Here is a 20271-nt window from a genome sequence, read left to right as displayed (position 1 = left end):
CTTCTTACGAAACCACTCCTTCGTTGCCCAGGCGGTGTGTTTGGGATCATTGTCATGCTAAAAGACCCAGCCACATTGCATCTTCAATGCCCTTGCTGATGGAAGCAGGTTTTCACTCAAAATCTCACGATACATGGTCCCATTCATTCTTCCCTTTATACGGATCAGTCGTCCTGGTCCCTTTGCAGAAAAACAGCCCCAAAGCATGATGTATCCACCCTCATGCTTCACAGTAGGTATGGTGTTCTTTGGATGCAACTCCAAACATGACGAGTTGAGTTTTTACCAAAAGGTTCTATTTTGGTTTGATCTGACCATATGACATTCTCCCAATCTTCTTCTGGATCATCCAAATGCTCTCTAGCAAACTTCAGATGGGCCTGGACATGTACTGGCTTAAGCCACACGTCTGGCACTGCAGGATTTGAGTCCCTGGCGGCGTAGTGTGTTCCTGATGGTAGGCTTTGTTACTTTGGTCCCAGCTCTCTGCAGGTCATTCACTATGTCCCCCCGCGTGGTTCTGGGATTTTTGCTCACTTTCTTGTGATCATTTTGACCCCACGGTGTGAGATCTTGCGTGGAGCCCCAGATCGAGGGAGATTATTAGTGGTCTTGTATGTCTTCCATTTCCTAATAATTGCTCCCACAGTTGTTGATTTCTTCAAACCAAGCTGCTTACCTATTGCAGATTCAGTCTTCCCAGCCTGGTGCAGGTCTACAATTTTGTTTCTGGTGTCCTTTGACAGCTCTTTGGTCTTGGCCGTAGTGGAGTTTGGAGTGTGACTGTTTGAGGTTGTGGACAGATGTCTTTTATACTGATAACAAGTTCAAACAGGTGCCATTAATGCAGGTAACGAGTGGAGGACAGAGGAGCCTCTTAAAGAAGGTACAGGTCTGTGAGAGCCAGAAATCTTGCTTGTTTGTAGGTGACCAAATACTTATTTTCCACCATAACTTGCAAATAAATTCATTAAAAATCCTACAATGTGATTTTCTGGATTTTTTTTCCCCCTCATTTTTTCTGTCATAGTTGAAGTGTACCTATGAGGAAAATTACAGGCCTCATCTTTTTAAGTGGGAGAACTTGCACAATTGGTGGCTGACTAAATACTTTTTTGCCCCACTGTATCACGAGATCTTGGCCAACAACCTCCTTCCCCCAGTAAGAGCATTGAAGATGGGTCGTGGCTGGGTCTTCCAGCATGACAACAACCCGAAACACACAGCCAGGGCAACTAATGAGTGGCTCCGTAAGAAGCATCTCAAGGTCCTGGAGTGGCCTAGCCAGTCTCCAGACCTGAACCCAATAGAAAATCTTTGGAGGAAGCTGAAAGTCTGTATTGCCCAGCGACAGCCCCGAAACCTGGAGGATCTGGAGAAGGTCTGTATGGAGGAGTGGGCCAAAATCCCTGCTGCATTGTGTGCAAACCTGGTCAAGAACTACAGGAAATGTATGATCTCTCTAATTGCAAACAAAGGTTTCTGTACCAAATATTAAGTTCTGCTTTTGATGTATCAAATACTTATGTCATGCAATAAAATGCAAATTAATTACTTAAAAATCATACAATGGGATTTTCTGGATTTTTGTTTTAGATTCCGTCTCTCACAGTTTAAGTGTGTCTATGATGAAAATTACCGACCTCTACATGCTTTGTAAGTAGGAAACACTGCCGATTTTGCAGGTTATCAAGTACTTGTTCTCCCCACTGTATGAAGCGGATAAAGTTATGTAAACATTTATTAAAGTGACCAGTGTTCAATAACTATGTACAGTTGAAGTCGGAAGTTTACATACACTTAGGTTGGAGTCATTAAAACTTGTTTATCAACCACTCCAAAAATGTCTTGTTAACAAACTATAGTTTTGGCAAGTTGGTTAGGACATCGACTTTGTAAATGACACAAGTCATTTTTCCAACAATTGTTTACAGACGTATTATTTCGCTTACCCACTGGAATTGTGATACAATTCACTGTAAGAAGTTTACATACACTAAGTTGACTGTGCCTTTAAACAGCTTGGAAAATTCCAGAAAATGTCATGGCTTTAGAAGCTTTTGATAGGCTAATTGACATAATTTGAGTCAATTGGAGGTATACCTGTGGATGTATTTCAAGGCCTACCTTCAAACTCGGTGCCTCTTTGCTTGACATCATGGGAAAAAACAAATAAATAAGCCAAGGCCTCCGGAAAAGAATTGTAGACCTCCACAAGTCTGATTCATCCGTGGGCGCAATTTCCAAAGGCCTGACACTACCACATTCATCTGTACAAGCAATAGTATGCAAGTATAAACACCATGGGATCCCGCAGTCGTCATACCACTCAGGAAAGAGATGCGTTCTGTCTCCTAGAGGTAAATGTACTTAGGTGCAAAATGTGCAAATCAATCCCAGAACAACCGCAAAGGACCTTGTGAAGATGCTGGAGGGAACAGTCACAAAAGTATCTATATCCACAGTAAAACGAGTCCTATACCGACATAACCTGAAAGGCTGCTCAGAAAGGAAGAAGCCATTGCTCCAAAACCGCCAGAAAGCCAGATTACGGTTTGCAACTGCACACGGGGACAAAGATCATACTTTTTGGAGAAATGTCCTCTGGTCTGATGAAACAAAAATAGAACTGTTTGCCCATAATGACCATCGTTATGTTTGGAGGAAAAAGGGGGAGGCTTGCAAGCCGAAGAACACCATCCCAACTGTGAAGCACGGGGTGGTAGCATCATGTTGTGGGGGTGCTTTGCTACAGGAGGGACTGGTGCACTTCACAAAATAGATGGCATCCTGAGGGAGGAATATGATGTGGATATATTGAAGCAAAATCTCAAGACATCAGTCTGGAAGTTTAAAGGTTGGTCGCAAATAGGTCTTCCAAATGGACAATGACCCCAAGCACACTTCCAAATTTGTGGCAAAATGGCCATCATAAAACCCCGACTTCAATCCTATAGAAAATCTGTGGGCAGAACTGAAAGTGTGTGCAAGCAAGGAGGCCTACAAACCTGACTGTTACACCAGCTCTGTCAGGAGGAATGGGCCAAAATTCACCCAACTTATTGTGGGAAGCTTATGGAAGGCTACCTGAAGCATTTAACCCTGTACTGTCTCTGCCTTGTAGACGGTAGCGGGTTGAACAGGCCGTGGCTCCGGTGGCTGAGGTCCTTGATGATTTTCTTGGCCTTCATGTGACAGGTTGCTGTAGATGTTCTGGAGGGCAGGCAGTGTGACCCCAGTGATACCTACATACATTCATGATTATAAAATGTTTTCCTAGCCAGGATAGTTTGGTTGGTTTGATAACTCTGGTGTGTTGCCCTAGGGCAGTCATTTAAGCACACTTTGTTCCACAGCAGTTCTTCTCTTTCTGCCAAACATATGGCATGCTAGGCTACTCGTTCTCAAAGTACACATTCAAAGGATGCATTCACCAAGGATTTGAATATTTCATAGTGTCCCCAGCACAAATGTTTCTCTGTTGGCTTAAATGTCTTCTCCTTTGGCCAGGTTTCAGCTGGGCTGTGGCCTGTCTGGCTAACAGCGAATGTCTCTTGTCTCACACTCTACCTGCCAAACCCTCATGGCTAATGACCTCATTCAATATTTCAGTTCTTCTGATATAAAAACGAACATAATTTGAGGGTTGTATTTTCATGGAATCTTATATTACAAGAGTTGACATACTTCTATAGGTAGGGCCTTACATAAATTACCTCACTGACCTGACTCAATGAAAATCGTTTCATTGACAGTGAGAGGGGTCTATCTTTTAGGAGTCCTGTGCAGGGTTACACATTTTGGGGAATACTCAGAAGTGGAAACTCTGTGGGTATTTATGTAAATATATGCATATTAATATTAATACCATTTAAATGTAGATGGTTTTTGCACTGGATATATTTACCACATTGTATGGAGACAAACATTTTTACCTTATCATAAGTAGACATAAACATTTTTACCTTATCATAAGTAGACATAAACATTTTTACCTTATCATAAGTAGACATAAACATTTTTACCTTATCATAAGTAGACATAATTGCAAATGATTAAATGTTTCCAATAGAAGTAAAAAAATATATAAAAAAAATAAAGATTTAATTAAGAATTGAACTGAGTTGACTCTTCACATGGGATGATTTCACTGAACAACAAAAGGGATTATTGAATGATCCCCAATGATCCATCGCATCTCCCAAAAAACGTTTTCAACATCTGTAAAATGATAGTCTAGAAACTAAAGCTTTGGTTGTCATCCTCTCAGGCTTCCATGTCTTCTCCCTGAACCTCCTCCAATGTCCACCTCTTGAACACCAGACTTAGGCCTCATCTTCACTGTCACTTTCCAACCTTGAGGATGGCTCAAAAAGTCTAAATTTTGCCCATATGGCCACCAATTTTTCCACCCTTGTATTGGTCAGCCTGTTGCGTGCTTTGGCGTGTGTGTTCCCAAACAAGGACCAGTTGCGCTCTGAGGTGGCTGATGTTGGTGGGATTTGGAGGATGATGGAAGCAACAGGGGAAAGAGCCTCAGAGCCACCAGGTGGCTGATGAGATATGTTGGCACGACTGCCATATTGCATCTCCATCCCAAAGCCCTAGCTTGGAAGTGTACTTTGCCAGACTGCCAAGAACCTTTGCCCTCATCCAGGCCAAGGTGGCAAGACACGGTAGTGATGACACCATAGGCCTTGTTGATCTCTGCACCAGACAGGATGTTCTTGCCAGTATACTTGGGGTCCAACATGTATGCTGCAGCGTGTATGGGCTTCAGGCAGAAGTCTTCTCACTTTTTTTATGTATTTCAGAACTGCAGTTTCCTCTGCTTGGAGCAACAGTGAAGTGGGCAGGAAAGTATGGATTTCTTAGCTTACATCTTCAAGCACAGTCTGATCATCAGACAGGATGGCATCCAGCAAATGAGTAGATAAAGCATGTCTGGTTGAAGGGGAGTATGCTGGGCAAAGAACATTCAGAAATCTCTTCCAATACACATTGCCTTTGAGCATCAGAGGTGAACCAGTTGCATACACCGCTCAAGCAAGACATTCATCAGCATTTCTGATGACGTTTCTCCATTGAGTCAAAAAAACTTCTGATTCCAGGAGGACCATCGATAAGATGTCTGATTCATCATTTTCACCTCAAATAGAAGTAGTGACTTTTGTCAGAGGGTGTTTGTTGTGAGCGCTGAGGGAACTTTATGCACTTAGCCAGATGATTCTGCATCTTTGTTGCATTCTTCACATATGATTTGGCACAGTATTTGCAAATGTACACAGATTTTCCTTCTACATTAGCTGTGGTGAAATGTCTCAACACATCAGAAGGTGCCCGTGGCATTTTCCTGTAAAGATTAGATGAAATTAGTTAAGTGCCTGCCTGCCTGCCTGCCTGCCTGCCTGCCTGCCTGCCTGCCTGCCTGCCTGCCTGCCTGCCTGCCTGCCTGCCTGCCTCACTCACTCACTCACTCACTCACTCACTCACTCACTCACTCACTCACTCACTCACTCACTCACTCACTCACTCACTCACTCACTCACTCACTCACTCACTCACTCACTCACTCACTCACTCACTCACTCACTGATAAATAGTTAAACAGTTAGATTAATCAACTCCTTTATAAGATGCATTTTGTTTTAAATGAAACAGGTAAATTAAGACTCCTCCATTAGCAAACTCAAGCAACTTAAAACCCACATGGTATCAAAAACTAACTAGCAGAAATTGTCAACAAGTTAGAAATGATTTAGATACACTTTGCAGTAGACTACTATTTACTAGTTAACAAAAAATCATGTATGTTCTATAAAATATATTCACCCCACCCAGTATTGTAATCAAAACTTACCAGAAAGCATGTAGTCCTTGGCTCAGTCAGTGTGGTAGTGTGGGCTAAATAGAATCTCATTCTGTGCAAGATCTTGAGAATCAGCTGTCCATGTGATGGAAGAGTGCACTGCACATGATGGAAGAAGGTTGCAATTCCATTGAATTTGGGATAGTTTAACCAAAATATGCCACAAGACCTAGTATTTAAGCAAAATTCCCCAAATTCCCGGGCTTAACTACCCATGAAAAATTTCTGGAAATTGACTGGAAAGTCTCCGACCCTTTGCAACCATAGTCCTGTGAATATATCCAGTTTAATTCTAGAGGTTTTTGGACTCCTCTAAGACAGATGATGAGTCCAGTTTCAAAACAAAGAACAGGATGTGAGGAGGATGCTGAAAGGGTGTTTGGAGGTCTTTGTTAATGACAGCAGGATCTATGGTAGCTTTTGTTTTTACTGAGGGCTGAGCCTTTCATGTTTAGGTGAAAGGTTTACCCCCGCCCCCTATATCCCTGAGATTATCATACAAGCAAATAACCCTCCTTACCTGACCTTCTGCGAGGGTCTTCTTCAGGGCCTCGGACGTCTTGTTGCTTATCTGACCACTTTGATAAAGCCGGTTACAAATTAGCTGACACGTTAGGCCCATATTTGGTGTTCACGTTGTGTTCCAATTTCATTACAGGATTTTCTTTTTTGAATTTTAGGACAATGGAGAATACAAGTCATACAATTTGAAAGGTAGAACTAGTCTTGTATACCATAAAAATAAAAAGTCTGTTCCTATCACAAGAGCATTTCAGCATACACACAGAACATTTCCTCAACACCCTCTTTAAGCAAAATCCCTTTTTCTATTCTGTTGACATCATCCAGTCATAGTTTCAGATGAGGTCATTAACGGCCTTGTCCTTACAACTGACCCATTTTTGAATACAGCAGCTTCTGCAGTTGTTGCCATCACTGCAATGATCAGATCACAACCCTCTCCTTGATAATCACAGAATCTCTTCCTGATGGCTTTGTCAGTATGGCCATGGAACCCTATTCATTGTGGAAAATGTATTTAAAGCAAACGTCAACATTTATGACACTGTCAGGTTAGATCAATGCTCTTGGCGGTCTTTAGGACATTCTTAGGTACTTCAGTTGGGACTGTTGGGATATTGTTTTCTGAAGGGATGTCGTCATCTGCGTTGGCTTGCAATTCAGTGGCCTAGTCTATGTTAATCAGCGAGCATACTCTCCAGATGAATGGGCAAGCTGCCAGTCCTGCCTGCCGCCGCTTAACGGGCACAATCACCCTATAGGAGGCCTAACTCAATACCGGCTCCCTTTGACTGCTTTCATTTGGTTGCCTCAGTTTCAGACTTCAGTAAATCCACAAGTGTTTTTACTCCCTACCAGATGTGTCGACTGTCTTCAATTTTTTTTTGACAAGACAAACTTCCCAGCAGTCTCAAAGTGCATGCTGTGGAGCAGAAATAGACTAATCAAACCAGGATGAAGTGTGATTGGCAGGTGTCTCCTCAGTTCACACCTAAAAGCCGATGAGGGGCTTTCCTGGCGACCCGTCATCTTCAGGACAACTCTTCTTAAAGGACATGGGTTTGAGCCTAAATGATGTACGCTACACTTAGGCCTAATCCTGCCTGAATGCACCTACTCCCATAATGGATACAAGGTCCATTTCCGATGGAGAGGCACCGAATGAAACCTTCAACTGACAGGCCAATTAAGTTGAGACACAAAGGGCTCAGCAGGAGAAGTTGAATAGATGAGGAGTTGGTAGTCTCTGGGGAGAGTGGAGCAGACCCCATTTGGCAGGAGAGCAGGGTAAAAAATAAAAAGCCTATGGCCCCATGTGCTGGCTTACAGCCCCTTTCCACTCTTACGTTAGACTAGCGCAGCTGTTCCATGCTATTGGTAAATAAGCGAATCCCCCCCCCACAAGTCAATAATTCGTACACAATTTACAATGCACTGTAAAACAAATGAACATGCAACCCCCCCAACATTGTGTGGTCTCTCGCTGTGCGCTTGAATGCAAATCAAACACATGATGTACATCGACTGCAGCTCCATCCATGTGCCACCTGCTACGTGCTGTCTGTAGTATTGTGATCAGTGAGGGTGGATCGTGGAAAAGCCCCTGATCCTCTTAAATGATTACTGAGGCAAGATGTTGACCTGCATGGGGAACATGTGGACAGTCTACCCCTGCTCCCTCATCCATCTGTGTGTGTTTCCTTCAGGACTACAGAGAGGCTTGGTTAATGTTCCTCTACTTCATTAAACCTTCCCATTTACTTCCTCACAAAGGGAGACCCACCATTTCAATTAATTTAAAGGGCCGTCTTGGTAAGAAGCAGGTTGTAATTTTACATCCCGGTTCTAGCAAAAACAAAACGCATGAATCAACATCAAGTAAAATGTTATTTGTAGACTAACAGAGAAATGTTTACTTACGGGTCCTTTTCCAACAATGCAGAGTTAAAGATAAGTTTAAAAATCTAATGAATTTACCCAACAATGTACCAATGCATAATGTACCAAACAAGGTTTACATTGTGAAGCAATAACAAGCTCCAATGCATATTCATTTTTGCTGGACCCAAAGGTCATTGTTGGAAGACCGGTTTTGATTGAACAAGGCTGCCAAGAGAGAACGGGCCTTGTTCGAGTGTTTCAGCAACCTCTGGAGAATGTACAAGACAGCGCCCCATGTCAAGTGTCGAGCCTTGCCCTTTCCTCAGACACTCGCACATTCACTTCAGCCAACCCAGCAGCATTAAACACATTCTGTTTTTGAATGCCTCTTTTCATTTCTCGCTCCCTCCTTCGCATTGACATTTGGTGGTGGTGTGGACGCGCATGCTGCCCTTTTGGTCCCCACGGGGAGGCATTCTCTCAGCTCGCGCATTGTGGCCCCAGATGCAGCACATTCTAGAGACGAGTGCTCCCTTTGTCCTCTGCTGTCAGCCACATATTCCTCTCTACTCAAATTAAAAGTCACCCTGTTTTCTCTTTCTCCCCCTCTTTGTTTGTCCACTGTCCAGTGGTTTAGACCTACTGATCTGCTCCAGGAGCAAGTCTTGCCAGGGTTCCAACTAGGGCAGTGCTTGTCACCTTTTAGCAAATCAGGACATGCGCACTGGCCTGAGCACCCGCATAAGCATTAGACAATGAACACTTTGGTCCAGCCACTATTCTGAGGGCATCCCAGATCAGGGACAGTCACAATGTGTAATTTGAACCACCAAACCTTCCCCTTGCTATCATGTTGTTGTTGTTGTTTTTTTTTTTGGGGGGGGTGAGATGAGGAAGTGGCTGGTTCCCCTGCCCCCTAGCGCTCCATTTCCACTAGCTCATCGCAGGGAGCTCCCAGGGTAGGTGCAGAGTTGGGGGTTGATGGACGCGTGGGGGGCGTGGAAGGGGGGATGCTGTGTAACAATGGGTGCTTTGTGAGAGGAGGACTGGCCGTCGCAGGAGTGGGGGGCCTCTGCAGCGCTGAGCAGAGCCACTTCATTAGTCAAGGCTCTCCCTCCTCCCTCCATTCTCTCTCTCCTCATTCTGTCATTCTCTCGCTCGCTGTCGACATAACACACTCTGAAGTCTGGAACCAACCAGTAGGAGCCTGCGTGGTTTGTGTTGCGCTTTCTGTTTTCCGGTCAGAAGCAGGGTGGAGACGGGTTTTTCCGACTATCTGGGGGTTCTATGCAGCTCTTTTCGTACATGACTACTGTCTTCCTCCTGTCCTAAGGTAATTCTGCTTGTCTGCACTGCTGTCATCTTGTCCTCTGCCAAGAGCAACGCATCACAGATGAGACATTAATTGATTTATTTTATGCTGTGTCAGAGTAACTGAATGCACATTTTTGTGCACGTAAGGAGCGGTCTATCAGATGACAACAGCGTATTAAGTAGCTGCAATGTGAATCTATCATTAGGGTTGCAAATTCTGGGAACTTTCAATAAATTCCCTGGTTTTCCAGAAATCCTGGTGGAGGATTCTAGATTTTTTTGCTTCTCCCCCCTGATTCCGGGAATCCTCCAACTGGGATTTCGGGGAAAACCAGTGAATTTATTGAAAGTAACTGGAATTTTGCAACCCTATCTATGAAATTGAAATGCGGTCATAGCTCTGGGGTCTTAGTGTTTGTTGCCTGCCCCTTGGGTCTATGGTGACGTTTGAGTACTGGAGCTCAGCCCAGTAAGGAAGTTTAAATTGGGTGGGGAGAAAGGGAGCTGTTTTGGGGTGTGTATATGTTCGGGGGGGCTGTGTTTCTTGTTAAATAAAATGTCAGAGGCTAGCATAGTGCAGGTCATTGTCTCTCGCTCTCCTTCTCCCGTTCTCACACACACACACCTTTGGGCCAAGGGGATGGTTATGGGTCTGGGTAATCCCCTACATCCTGGGAGGAAGGAGGGAGAGCTTTACATTTTGTAAACATTCTGATATATTAGTTTAATTTGTATATCTGTTTTCTATAAAATGTTATACTTAATAGCCTCGTCTGTTTCAGGATGAAACGGTGAATCTCCTCTGATTGCAGCGATGGCAGTGCAGGCTGGCATACAGGTAAGAACGACCTCTTCTCATACCGTGGCCCCGATCCCTGCTGTATTTACATATCTAAAGGATAGGAGCAGCCGTCAGGTGTTAGCAAAACGGCTCGGCTACAATGGCAAAGCAAAATCGTGACGTTCTCATCAGTTTAGGACCCTTCACGAGTCATTCAAAATCTCTAACGCCTTCCTGGTTTAGTTTGTCCAGGGCTGCCCAACCCTCTTCTTGGAGATCTACTGTCCTGTATGTTTTCAGTCCAACCCTAATTTAGCATATCTGATTCAGCTAGTTTAGGTCTTGTTGAGCAGCTAATTAGTAGAATCAGGTGTTAAAGTAAGGTTGGACTGAACCCACAGGACTGTAGATCCAGGAAGAGGGTTGGGCAGCGCTGAGCTGGTCTATTCAGGAGGCAGATTGACACCAATCCCTTTACTGTTTTTACTGGTCTATTATCTCCAGCAACGTAATCTTTTTGCTCTCAAGGCCATCTGATATCTGAGGAGGCCAATAAGACCCTGTGGGGGGGGCACAGTCAGTGTCTCAACTTATTGTTGAGTTAGGCTCGTAGAATACACTAGGTGCCATTTTGTGCATAAGCAGTTTTCCAATTATGTTACTCACTTGATAGTCACCCAATGCCAGTAAAAAAACTGGATTTGTAAATGTTTAGCCAACTATCTAAACTTGTAGTAATCATGGCTGAATTACCGACACCCTGCGTGTGCCCAGGGGCCCTGACCTCCAGGAGGCCCTCATGTATTATATTTTGTTAGTCACTCTCACTCAGATATTATATTAACATGGCATAAGTTATGGCAGAATGTGTAGAATTTTAGAACATAGAAAATGTGTTCCAGCCAAGAATTGTCTGGAAAAAAATTCAATGTTCATGTGTTTACTTTTTGTCAAAGTAATTTTGCTGCAAACAGATCCCTCTGTACGTATTAATTGTATAGCTTATAGGCTATGTGTTTGTAGATGGACTGAGGTGAATGAAGCAACAGCAACCAATGTCATAATGGCTAGGGTTATTTTTGCTGTTCTTCAAATAGCAAATAGTTCCCCCCTGTCCAGACCTCACTAAATCTCAGACCTTGGTTACGGCCCTGCCTGTGGGTTTCTCCTCTCTGAGTCAAAGGTCATCAAGAACCATGGGAAGGTTTCACAACTCGGAGGAGCATAAAGGACTATCAGGTGTAACTCTGGTCCTGTTGGAATCCTTCCTTCCTCTCGTCCTTGACGTTATCACTGATCTGATGTAGGGCTGGGAATTGCCAGGCGCCTCACGATACAATATTATCATGATACGTCGGTGCCGATACAATATGAATTGCGATTCGATACTGTGATTTTATTATGCTTTGATGTTCCAAACATATTGTCTCACCCTATGTCTTTTATTTTTTATTTAACCTTTATTTAACTAGGCAAGTCAGTTAAGAACAAATTCTTATTTACAATGACGGCCTAGGAACAGTGGTTTAACTGCCTGTTCAGGGGCAGAACGACAGATTTGTACCTTGTCAGCTCGAGGGTTTGAACTTGCAACCTTCCGGTTACTAGTCCAACGCTCTAACCACTAGTCTACCCTGTCTGCTGCAGAGTGACGAGAGAACCATGACAAAATGAGTGTTGATCAGTCATTGAACTAAAAGTGCTGAAACCATGTTGGCTTACTATTTTATAAAGAAGATGGAGAACAAGATTTCGGATGAAAAATACTGGCGTTTTGGCGCAGGCATAGTGAAAATATAAATTATTATGTTGTCCAAAATATTATTGTGATATGTATTTTTCCCCCATCACTAATCTGATGTGACATTATTAGTGAAAGCAATGTAATGGAAACAGTTTTTTTGCACTCAAATCATGTGATTCCGTTAAGGAAGGGTGAAAGGATTTGTGAAGTATTCAAACTCATTGGCTTGGTGTCTGTCTTGTGATCACACCAACATGCAATCGAGAGGCCTAGTATGTGTACATATATGCAATCCACATCATCCTGAATGGCTATTTGGTGGCTTCATTAGGAACGAGTTAGGAATGTAGATTTTCTGTTTAAAATCCCTTTTCTATGTTCCATTAAGAGGGAGCTTTAAAGTCCAATGTTTAAAACTCTTACAATCTTCCTCCCCTATCTGCCAGATTTACCAGGATTATGCAGTATTTGTTTACACAATTAGTCTATTTGCCTGTACACAGTACCTTGCCTGTACACAGTACCTTGCCTGTACACAGTACCTTGCCTGTACACTTATTCTGAAAACTAAACATATACTTGGGAGGAGTCTAAAGTTTTCACAGTACCCAAAACTATTTAGCAATTTTATTTGGACACAGGAAAGGTGGTAGGTCAATCACCACCTTCCGGAGACACCTGAAACCCCACCTCTTCAAGGAATACCTAGGATAGGATAAAGCAATCCTTCTCACCCCCCCCCCTTAAATGATTTAGATGCACTATTGTAAAGTGGCTGTTCCACTGATGTCAGAAGGTGAATTCACCAATTTGTAAGTCGCTCTGGATAAGAGCGTCTGCTAAATGACTTAAATGTAAAATGTAAATGTAGGTATTCTACTGCACAAGGACTACCATTAAGGATAAATGTAATTGATTTTTAACTAGAATAAGCCCACGTGAGGGCTACTAAAGCTTTAATTTCTGTGAAACCTGCATCCAGTCAGGTGACGCCGGAGAGGTCACCATAGGTAATCCCCAATGGTGTGCTGGTAATCTCCACATGTTTATGTAACTCAAACACGCCCCTCCTCGTCGCCTTTTCTCTAATTAGCTGTATTCAGTGCGAGTAAGATGGAAAACAACATAAGTTGTGGGGTTGCCTTGCCCAGAGCACCAGCCAGGCACCTTATCCTTAGAACACAGTTATGTAAGGGAGAGGGGGTTGGGGAGGAGGAGTTGCGAGAATTTCTTCTAATTTTTGTGTTTTAATTAAATGCACATCTTTTGACAACCAGACAGAATTTTAAATGCTTTCTACTGAGCAGGGCCATTTATGCTCTCACTCTTTCTCTCACACCTCTTGCTCTCTCATATCTTATTTCTCTCACTTTCTCTTTCTCTCACTTTCTCTCTCATACTCTTTCTTCTCAGTCTGGGATGTTTTCTGTGGCGTCAAATATCTCCAACAGTGAACTTGACTCGCCCTCGTTCTCTACCCCCACTGACGTTTTTGAGTCACTCAAATGGGGTCGTGGAAAAATTCCCAAAGAACAACCGAGACCTTTCTGTGAGGCTAAACCCAGGGAAAGTCTCAATCATGATATGCCAATGAGGGTGTGGAAGAGAGGCTGCGATAGCGGATATACTGTCAGCTGTGTGTGTGTGTGTATGTATTTATTTATTTATTTTTCACCTTTACTTAACCAGGTAGGCAAGTTGAGAACAAGTTCTCATTTACAATTGCGACCTGGCCAAGATAAAGCAAAGCAGTTTGACACATACAACAACAGAGTTACACATGGAGTAAAACAAACAGTCAATAATACAGTAGAATAATACGTCTATATACAATGTGAGCAAATGAGGTGAGATAAGGGAGGTAAAGGCAAAAAAAGGCCATGGTGGCAAAGTAAATAGAATATAGCAAGTACAACACTGGAATGGTAGATTTGCAGTGGAAGAATGTGCAAGGTAGAGAGACATAATGAGGTGCAAAGAAGATAAATACAGTAGGGGGAGAGGTAGTTTGGGCTAAATTATAGATGGGCTATGTACAGGTGCAGTAATCTGTGAGATGCTCTGACAGCTGGTGCTTAAAGCTAGTGAAGGAGATAAGTGTTTCCAGTTTCAGAGATTTTTGTAGTTCGTTCCAGTCATTGGCAGCAGAGAACTGGAAGGAGAGGCGGAAGAATTGGTTTTGGGGGTGACCAGAGAGATATACCTGCTGGAGCGTGTGCTACAGGTGGGTGCTGCTATGGTAACCAGCGAGCTGAGATAAGGGGGGACTTTACCTAGCAGGGTCTTGTAGATGACCTGGAGCCAGTGGGTTTGGCGACGAGTAGGAAGCGAGGGCCAGCCAAGGAGAGCGTACAGGTCGCAGTGGTGGGTAGTATATGGGGCTTTGGTGACAAAACGGATGGCACTGTGAAAGACTGCGTCCAATTTATTGAGTGGGGTATTGGAGGCTATTTTGTAAATGACATCGCCTGAAGTCGAGGATCGGTAGGATGGTCAGCTTTACAAGGGTATGTTTGGCAGCATGAGTGAAGGATGCTTTGTTATGAAATAGGAAGCCAATTCTAGATTTAACTTTGGATTGGAAATGTTTGATGTGAGTCTGGAAGGAGAGTTTAGTCTAACCAGACACCTAGGTATTTGTAGTTGTCCACATATTCTAAGTCAGAACCGTCCAGAGTAGTGATGTTGGACAGGCTGGCAGGTGCAGGCAGCGATTGGTTGAAGAGCATGCATTTAGTTTTACTTGTATTTAAGAGCAATTGGAGGCCAAGGAAGGAGAGTTGTATGGCATTGAAGCTCGTCTGGAGGGTTGTTAGCGCAGTGTCCAAAGAAGGGCCAAAAGTATACAGAGTGGTGTCATCTGCATAGAGGTGGATCAGAGACTCACCAGCAGCAAGAGCGACATCATTGGTGTATACAGAGAATTGAACCCTGAGGCACCCCCATAGAGACTGCCAGAGGCCCGGACAACAGGCCCTCCGATTTGACACACTGAACTTTATCAGAGAAGTAGTTGATGAACCAGGCGAGGCAATCATTTGAGAGACCAAGGCTATTGAGTCTGCCAATAAGAATACAGTGATTGACAGAGTCGAAAGCCTTGGCCAGATCAATGAATACGGCTGCACAGTATTGTTTCTTATCGATGGCGGTTAAGATATCTTTTAGGACCTTGAGCGTGGCTGAGATGCACCCATGACCAGCTCTGAAACCAGATTGCATAGTGGAGAAGGTATGGTGGGATTTAAAATGGTTGGTTATCTGTTTGTTAACTTGGCTTTCGAAGACCTTAGAAAGGCAGGGTAGGATAGATATAGGTCTGTAGTAGTTTGGGTCTAGAGTGTCTCCCCTTTGAAGAGGGGGATGACCGCGGCAGCTTTCCAATCTTTGAGGATCTCAGAAAACACGAGAGGTTGGACAGGCTAGTAATAGGGGTTGCAACAATTTCTGCAGATCATTTTAGAAAGAGTGGGTCCAGATTGTCGAGCCCGGCTGATTTTGTCAGTCCATGATTGGAGGTTAATCTGATGTGACTATAGAATACAGTGCTTGTTCCAGCGTCCAGGAATTCTCCTCCCCTCAGCTGATTTCCTTTCCTCACTGCAAGTGGAATATCTAGTAGGCCGTCTCAGAGGACTTGGTTGTCTCGACAATATTCTATTTCTATTCCTCTTCCATTTTAGAGTCTTACAAAACGCTGCTCAATCTCCAAGGCAACCTTTCCTCAGTCTATTTGCACTTCAATCTTATTCGTGTAGCTGGATAGTTTTTTTAGGGGGCCAAATGTCGAAATTGTATACTGATGAATATCAACATGTTTGAAAATTGATATGCTTGAATCATGTTATTCTTGCCCTGACGAAGGCGCGGCCTGTGTGCTAGGGGCTGAGTTCTCGTAGCCTGTGTGAGTGAAGTATTTCGGATTTCTCCCCCCGGCCTATCCCACTGCCAATGGAGTCTAAACCCACTTCCAGTGATCCGTGCAGCTCCTTTAGTCTACGAGCATTTGGATACAATCACTATCGTGCTGGAATCTATTCTGAAAATGATATCCTTTGCCAGGCTGACACCACTTGTAATATAATGGCATTGTTGAAAAACGGGTGAATGTAAGCGATATGCTAGGAACATTTCATTGTCAGCACCCCAAACCTTTTTCTGCACTCTCTTCCCATAGTAATGGCACCAGCCGGTGGTCGAGGACACATTGAGTGACAAACTATCTTTATCCCCCCCCCCCCCCCTTGCAGGTGTGGTTCAGGGAGAAGTTTGACACGCCCCTGCAGAGTCCTCGCAGCCCTTTGACGCTGCGCCATGGGCCGGGCTTGGCCGATGTCTTCCAGTATGACCAGTGGCTGGCCGTGCGCCACGAAGCCACACTGGTACCCATGCAAGAGGACCTGGCCATCTGGCTCACCGGGATGCTGGGTAAGACGAGGAGGGTCATGGGGGAAATAATTCAAAAAGTGTGTCGTCTTGTTCCTGTGGCATTATTTGTACCCTGAACCTGGCAATGGAAGTTTTTGGATGTGCAGCCTAGAATTCTTCCTTTTGTTAATAATTTGGCCTTAACCTCTTACACTTATGGTGGCGCTATTTCATTTTTGGAAGAAAAACGTTCCCGTTTTAAACAAGATATTTTGTCACAAAAAGATGCTCGACTATGCATATAATTGCTACTGTTCCACTCTGACGTGTCCAGAAATACAAATATCTTCTCTGTGCGTGCCCTTTAACGTGAGCTTCAGGCAAAACCAAGATGACTTGGCATCCAGGAAATGACAAGGATTTTTGAGGCTCTGTCTTTCATGATCTCCTTATATGGCTGTGAACGCAAGAGGAATGAGTCTGCCCTTTCTGTCGTTTCCCCAAGGTGTCTGCAGCATTGTGACGTATTTGTAGGCAGATCGTTGGAAGATTGACCATAAGAGACCACATTTACCACGTGTCCGCCCGGTGTCCTGCGCCGAAATTGGTGCGCAAAAGTCACCTGCCAGTATTTTTCCATGGGGCACAGAGAGAGAAGCAAGCTTCCAAGAACTGCATGTCAATGAAGAGATATGTGAAAAAACACCTTGAGGATTGATTCCAAACAAAGTTTGCCATGTTTCGAACGATATTATGTAGTTAATCCGGAAAAAGTTTCACGTTGTAGGTGACTGCATTTTCGGTTCAGCCAGGCGCAATGTAGAAAACGGAACGATTTCTCCTACACACAGACGCTTTCAGGAAACACTGCGCATTTGGTATGTGGCTGGGAGTCTCCTCATTGAAAACATCAGAAGCTCTTCAAAGGTAAATGATTTTATTTATTTGGTTATCTGGCTTTTGTGAAAATGTTGCGTGCTACATGCTACACAAAATGCTATGCTAGCTTTGCATACTCTTACACAAATTAGTCAATTTCTATGGTTCAAAAGCATATTTTGAAAATCTGAGATGACAGTGTTGTTAAGAAAAGGCTAAGCTTGAGAGCAAACGCATTATTTTAATTTTATTTGCGATTTTCAGAAATCGTTAACGTTGCGTTATGCTAATGAGCCTGAGGCTTAGTCACAATCCCGGATCCGGGATGGGGAGTTTCAAGAGGTTAAATGTCTCGCCCTGTCACTCGCCCCTCACTCCCAACAATAAACACTAACACACTATTTTCCTCTCTGTCTCTGATACACAGGAGAGGAGGTGAGAGCGGAGAGCTTCATGACGGAGCTGAACAATGGGGTGAAGCTGTGTCAGCTAATCGGAGCTCTGCAGAGCAGGATCTCTCAGAGCGGGGCCTCGGATATGGGCAAGGTGAGCTGTGGCGACAGGAATGGCAGGGGGAACAGGATATTAAGGAAAAGTAGGCGCGTGGGGAGAGTGGTAATGGATAGGGTCATTTGAGCTGGTGGTCTGTTTCCCATCTGAAACGAGTTGGTGCGTTTGGTTCTGAAATTGTTTTTTTCTGTCCATTTGAAAATATCATGGTCATATGTCAACTGTGATGCAATGCATGTGTGGTTCATGTGTTATACTTTTTGAATGCCTTTCCCTGCAGTTGTTTCCCATGAAGAAGGTGACATGCAAGTACAATGCCTCTCCAGGGTCCTTTTTCGCCCGCGACAACACTGCCAACTTCCTGGGCTGGTGTCGCCGCATAGGCGTGGAGGAGACGTACCTGTTTGAATCAGAGGGCCTGGGTACGTGTTTTAGTTTGGCGGGGAGGCTGTACTGACCAGTAGGCACAGTAAGTAGGAGCTAATCACAAACGGCCATCACTCCAGACAGTTTTGAAGTGCATATTTGGTGGGGGGTTTTCCAGCAGCCTCTAGTTAGCTTAGCATTCTAGCACGAATGTCCACAGGTATCAATCAAACCAAAACCCATTCAGTCTTGTGTAATCAGTGGAGCAGAACCATGGTTGTACAGTTGAGGTAGGGTCCAACTCCATTCCATCCCACCACTCTTGTAACATTACTACATTATCCTTGGAGTTAATTAATGTTACTATATTACCCTAGGAGTTGATTAATGCATTACTATGTTGCCCTTGGAGTTTGATACATTACCCTGGGAGTTGATTAATTGCTCCTTAGCTTAATCGGTTCAAAGGAACATGGGCTGAGTTGTAAGCCTTTAATGACTGAACGGAGCAGATGCCTCCACTGCAGCCATTGTCTGGCTTTTGTTTAAGCCATCCTCCTTAATGACATAATAGGATCCACCATAGAGAGCAATTAACATAAGTTCTCTATGTGGACACCTTCTCATTATAAGTAATGGGTTTGTGACACTGCTGCTATTCTATACAACCATGTCGTCTCTCTACAGTATGTAATTTCTCTGTCTCGCAGTTCTGCACAAGGATCCCCGGCAGGTGTGTCTGTGTCTGCTAGAGATCGGCCGCATCGTCTCCAAGTAAGTTTCCCTTGGTTGATAGATGTACAGTACCAGTCAACAGTTTGGACACGCCTACAGTGATTCCATGTGTTATTTCATAGTTTTGATGTCTTCACTATTATTCTACAATGTAGAAAATAGTTTTAAAAATAAAGAAAAACCCTTGAATGAGTAGGTGTGTCCAAACTTTTGACTGGTACTGTATGTGCTGCCAAATGTTGCACTGTGACAAATGTAAGATAAGATCATTCTAGAACATGACCACCACGTTTTGTTTTGACCTTTTTGATCCTGTAGTTATGCAATGTGGTATGTTGCAGCTGTTTTGGGGTAGAAAGATGGACAATGCAGCAAAAGTGAATGTGTGGCATCTTTTTTCAATTCCTAACTGTCCCTTTTAAAGCACTGTACTGATCTGTTTTTCTCCATAGGTATGGGGTGGAGCCTCCGGTGCTGGTGAAACTGGAGAAGGAGATTGAGCTGGAGGAGACCCTGCTGAAGACGACAGAGCCTGCTCCTGCAGTCAAAACCTTCACTGTGTGCTGCCAGCATGGGGGCCTCTACCAGCCTGGGGTAAGTCACTCCAGGAGTTAAAACTGTGCTATTGTCAAATTTCTACTAACTAAATAGGGACTCGACTCTCCACTTTCCTCTCCTCTCATCTCTCTTGTTGTTCTATTAAAATAGTTAGTTGGTGACCTAGTTCATCAGATCCAAGATGGAGGCAGCGGTGGCTCTAGTTGCCTCACTGCTCAGGGCTGTATGAGTCATTATGGTCCTTGTGATGCTCCATCCATCTGGGGTCATGTGACTCTGTAGCCTGTGGCACCAATGCAGCTCAGTCACAACATCAACAAACATCAGAACGCTTCCTGTGTCCACAGCCAAAGCGGTCCTCTTAAACTACAGTATTCAGAGGCTGCTACTGAGTGCTGCTCTCTAGCCTTTCAAGTCTTTGCAACTTAAAATTGGTTCATTTGAGTTCATCGGTTCATTGCGTTTTCCTGTTAGTTAGCAACTCTGCTTTATCCTTAGGCGATGGGTTAATGAAACAGGGTTTCTCAATGTTTTAGAAAATGTCTTTCCCATGTTCTTGCTTCCTTAGCCAGGACTCTATAGGCCCATGTTAATTCTCCCTCTGTGTTACAGGAGCAACATCTGACGGACGAGCCTCCGTGTAACTGCTCCCAGAGAGTATCTATTGAATACCTGTCAGAGGGCCGTTACAGACTGGGAGACAAGACCCTCTTCATCCGGGTGAGCAGCACAAACTGTATAGTG

The 20271-nt window shown here is 43.9% G+C and overlaps 1 protein-coding gene across 2 annotated transcripts in view; it reads left to right on the top strand.

The window, feature by feature from the left end:
* Positions 1-20271, top strand: part of LOC135515035 (GAS2-like protein 3) — a 33110-nt gene that overhangs the window by 8752 nt on the left and 4087 nt on the right. Inside the window, exons 1-8 of one of the 2 annotated variants that reach the window (XM_064938835.1) lie at positions 9261-9605; positions 10369-10424; positions 16362-16539; positions 17786-17904; positions 18149-18290; positions 18945-19008; positions 19422-19563; positions 20140-20247. In XM_064938835.1, coding sequence (XP_064794907.1) covers positions 10401-10424; positions 16362-16539; positions 17786-17904; positions 18149-18290; positions 18945-19008; positions 19422-19563; positions 20140-20247 — 777 coding nt within the window. In that variant the 5' untranslated portion in view covers positions 9261-9605; positions 10369-10400. Of the gene's footprint in view, positions 1-9260; positions 9606-10368; positions 10425-16361; positions 16540-17785; positions 17905-18148; positions 18291-18944; positions 19009-19421; positions 19564-20139; positions 20248-20271 lie in introns of those variants that run through there. The other variant, XM_064938836.1, reaches the window with a different exon arrangement.

This window comes from Oncorhynchus masou, chromosome 26, assembly GCF_036934945.1.
Source record: "Oncorhynchus masou masou isolate Uvic2021 chromosome 26, UVic_Omas_1.1, whole genome shotgun sequence".
Lineage (NCBI taxonomy): Eukaryota > Metazoa > Chordata > Actinopteri > Salmoniformes > Salmonidae > Oncorhynchus > Oncorhynchus masou.
This window is presented reverse-complemented; position numbering and strand designations above follow the sequence as displayed.